Raw genomic sequence first — 4462 nt, forward strand, 5'->3', positions numbered from 1 at the left:
ACTTCACTCGGTCTCTCTCACACACTTCACTCTCTCTCTCCTGTACTACTCGCTCCCCTCATCCGGCGCAAGTGAACGCGGGCGGCGGCGCCTCCCTCGGCTGCCGCCGAGCGAGCTCCCGAGGCCGGCGCGCGCGAGCTCACGCGGCCGCCGCCTCTGCCGCGAGCGCGGCCGCTGCCTCTGCCGTGAGCGCGGCCGCGCGTCAAGCTCAGTCCGACGACGCCGAGCGACAGCTCCCGTGGCCGCCGCCTCCGCGAGCTCCCGAGGCCGCCGCACGTGAGCTCCCCGGGCTGCCGCCTCTGCCGTTCACGCGTCCGCCGCCGCCTCCGCGAGCTCCCGAGGCCGCCGCACGTGAGCTCCCCGGGCTGCCGCCTCTGCCGTTCACGCGTCCGCCGCCGCCTCCGCGAGCTCCCGAGGCCGCCGCACGTGAGCTCCCGCGGCTGCCGCCTCTGCCACCGCCGCGCGCAAGCTCACGCCGCTGCCCCACGCTAGCCGCCGCTCGTAGCTCTTCAGCCATGGCCGGCCACGACGACGACATGTTTGATTTTTTCTCCCAATCACAAGCACATCACGAAGCCGCCTCCGTTGACGCCGACGAGTACAGATTTAGCCAAGCTTCCTCAGGCCATGGCGGATCTGGTGCAGGCTACCATTTTCCAGGGAGGGGATCGGCGGGCCTGGATCTGAACTCCCAAGTAGAAGACTTCCCCGATTTCGGCTCCTACCAGCAGATCCTGCAAGAAGATGGTGGAGGAATACCTCCACTCTTCCAAGCCACCAGATCCGACGTCGCCCCGTCGCGCCGTCCAGTACCTGGTTCCAGGGGCGGCAGAAGAGGTGGCAGAAGCCGAGGTCGAGGCCGCGGAAGGGATGGCACCATTGGTGCCGCCGCCGGCAATCGGATGAGGGGATTCGTTCCCATGGTGAGGGTGTTGTGGGCTGTGGGAGCTCCATGTCCCACGGTGCGGGTGTCATCGGCCGTGGGAGCTCCATGTCCCACGGTGCGGGTGTCATCGGCCGTGGGAGCTCCATGTCACACAGTGCTACGGGGTATGGGGGCTTCGGTGGAGGAGGATGGGATGCTGGGACGTCCTCTACCCCAACCGAAGCTGCCGAAGAGGAGGACTACAACGTTGAGGACGATGATGAAGACGACAACGATGGTCAGCACACGGTAATCATCCAAACCAGAGTATTCATTGGTTTTTCATTTACTTTGATGAGCTTTTGTTACATGCATTGATCTGGTGAAATGATACACATACAATCCTGTTTGACATGCTATATGAATGGTTGTATATTTTAGACTTCGATATGTGATCTCGTATATTTTAGATGCATTATACTTTTCTCTGGCTTTGTTAGGACAGAATATGGTAATCTATGTATTAATAAATTTTTCTTTAGGATAAAATTCCTTATGACAAGGCTTGTTGGACAGAAGAAAATACTTTTATGTTGTGTGTAGTAGCCTGTGAGGAAATAAGGAATGGAAATTGTCCCCAAGGAGGATGGACAACTAGGGGATACAAGAACTTGAAGGAAAAATTCTTCCTAAGAGCTAAAATGAAGCATTCAACAAAACAATTGAAGAACAGATTTCTTCAACTAAAGAATATATATCTTGCTTGGGTATGGCTGAATAAACAGACTGGATGTGGTAGAGGACCAAATAATGAAGTTACTAATGCAGATGATGCTTGGTGGAGAAGAAAAGTGAAGGTATGTACTTGTGTCATACAAGTTTTAGGAAATTAGACTAGGATTTGTGCTTTGTTCTAACATAAATTACATTACAGGAGAAGCCGTGGGCCAAGAAATTTAGATTTGGCAATCCTGAGTACTTAGACATGCTCATAGAGATGTACCAAGGTGTAGCAGTAGATGGATCCTCTGCCTATATCCGTGGACATGAAGAAGAGGAAGAGGGAGATGATGCAACACTTGAGGGTCTAGCTATAGGGGCTGAGGGAGTAAGGGGGGCAGCAGTACAGGAAGGAGGTGAGGATGGTTTTGGGAACAGCCCCATGAGCACAAGCAGCAGAAAAAGGGGGAGCAACACTTGTGATCAGTCCACAGCATCAAGTCCTGGAAAGAAAAGCAAGAGTCCAGTGGTTAAGCTTATGAGGGGGTTGTTACACACTTTCAGCAGTGACAATGAAAAGGCAAATCAGCTGATGAGTGAGCTTGTGAATGCAGAGAAGCAAAAGGAGAACGTCACAGAGAAGCAAAAGGAGATTCTCAAGCAAGAATTGCTGCATTGTCAAAGGTTGGTTGTCGAGTGTGGGGCAGCAGAGGACAGTGCGGAGTACTTCTGTGCAACACAGTTGTTTAGGGATGAAAACAACAGAATGATGTTTCAAAACATTAGCAGCCCTGAGGCTAGGTTGATGTGGTTGAAGAGGTGGTGTCGGTAGAAGAAGTTGTACTAGGCAGCACTTGACATGTGGCCCTTTTGTTCCACTTAAGTTGCATTTAGCTTGCATTTAGGCAGTGAACTTGCATTTAAATTATTGTGTAATAGACCTCTGTGTGCTAATGCTTGTAATGAACTTGTGTTGATCCCTATGCTGACCATGTGCTTAAATTGTTATGTTCAATTATTTGTAATGTAGGATGTCGATGATGACAGAGGTGATGATGGCAGTGCTGATGACGAGAGTGCACTTGATGACTATGTGAACAAAGAGAGCACTGTTGGTTACAGTAGTGATGCTCGAAGGAAACTACTCTGAAAAATTATGATGATGCAACAAAGAAGAAAGCAAAAAATGGTACTGCTAGCCGGCATGATTGGTATGTATTACTTGGACATTTACTCAAACAAAGCACCTAGAAGAGAAGCAGTTGAGTCTGGATATGATTGGGTTATGAGAACTCTAGGCAGAAGAACTTCTTGCTATAATATGTTTAGAATGTATAGACCGGTGTTTGAGAGGTTGCATAGTGTGCTTGTGGAAAAGTATGAATTGAAGTCTACTAGAAACATGTCATCAATTGAGGCTTTAGGACTTTTTTTGTGGATAGTAGGTGCACCCCAATCAATTAGACAAGTTGAAGATCGCTTTACTAGGTCACTTGCAACAATAGTTTCCAAGTTTGATGAGGTGTTGGATGTTTTAATACAACTTGCAACAGATATTGTTAGGCCAAAAGATCCCCACTTCACTACTATCCATAAGAAGTTACTGTCCCCAAAATATACACCGTACTTGGATAATTGCATTGGAGCAATAGATGGGACACATATACAAGTTGTGGTCCCAAATGCAACTGCTGTTCAACATAGGAATAGTCATAAGGAGAGGAGTCAAAATGTGTTGTGCATTTGTGACTTTGATATGAGATTTACTTTTGTTCTTGCCGGATGGCCTGGATCGGTAGATGACATGAGGGTGTTTAGTGATGCTCAGAACAGATTTGGTCACAAGTTCCCATGGCCACCTGAAGAAATGTTCTATTTCATGGACTCAGGGTACCCAAACAGGCCGGGTTATCTTGCACCATATAAGGGAATAACTTATCACTTTCAGGAATACAACGAAGGCATAATGCCCCAAAATAGGAAGGAATACTTTAACTACTGCCATTCTTCGTGTCGAAATGTGATAGAGAGGTCCTTTGGAGTGTTGAAAAATAAATGGAGGATTTTATTCCACTTACCAAGCTATCCACAGCAAAAACAGAGTATGATAATATGCGCTTGCCTAGCATTGCATAATTTCATTAGAGATAGTAAACTAGCCGACTGTGAATTCGACATGTGTGACCAAGATGAAAGCTATGTTCCATTGCCTGAGCAAAGTCCTCAATCAAATGATCCAACCAGCTCTTTGGATAGTCAAGTGATGAATCAATTTCGGGACACGGTTGCCAATGGACTGTAGAGTTTAAAAAATATGTAGTCTCCTGTTTTATTCATCTTATGGACTGTAGAACATATAACTTGTAATAACTGATATGTATGCGGGAATTTGTATTTTCATTTACTGTAATTGTGTATGCTATATGTCTGCATATGGTGGTGCTGTTAAACTGTGCTTGATGGCCTGAAACTGTGTTCAATTTTAACTCTGTATTGTGAACAAATCTTCTTGTACTTGTAATCTCTACTGTGAATCTGTATGCAATGCCGCAAGATGGTCTTGGTTGATCTGTGGCTGCATGAGGGGGTGTTTTGTGCAATACATGTTTATTAAAAGTACCTATGAATACCTACTAGACAGCAATTAATATGGTTTTAGTCCTATTTAGTCCCATGCTAGGACTAAAAAGGACTAATATTTTAGTCCTGAGACTAATCTTTAGTCATAGGACTCCTAGGACTAATGTATTCAAACACCCCCTAAGCCGAGTACATATATACTTACTCCACGCGCACGCGCGCACGCGGATTGGCCTATCAAAGTCTGGTTGGTGCACCGCCCGCCGGTGGTGTACATGCATCTCCGCGCGACACATC

The 4462-nt window shown here is 47.2% G+C and overlaps 1 protein-coding gene across 2 annotated transcripts; it reads left to right on the top strand.

Annotated features, from left to right (window-relative positions):
* Positions 1-4089, top strand: LOC9271947 (protein ALP1-like). 2 transcript variants are annotated; one of them, XM_015776881.3, is made up of 3 exons: positions 1-1174; positions 1408-1722; positions 1800-4089. In XM_015776881.3, exons 1-3 carry the CDS (start codon positions 953-955, stop codon positions 2415-2417), a joined length of 1155 nt encoding a protein of 384 aa, XP_015632367.1. In that variant the 5' UTR covers positions 1-952; the 3' UTR covers positions 2418-4089. The 2 variants fall into 2 exon arrangements, with proteins under 2 accessions (XP_015632367.1, XP_015632368.1); XM_015776882.3 differs by lacking the exon at positions 1408-1722 and having other exon boundaries at positions 1025-1174; positions 2616-4089.
* The last annotated feature ends 373 nt before the right edge of the window (positions 4090-4462 follow it).

Source organism: Oryza sativa, chromosome 3 (genome assembly GCF_034140825.1).
Source record: "Oryza sativa Japonica Group chromosome 3, ASM3414082v1".
Lineage (NCBI taxonomy): Eukaryota > Viridiplantae > Streptophyta > Magnoliopsida > Poales > Poaceae > Oryza > Oryza sativa.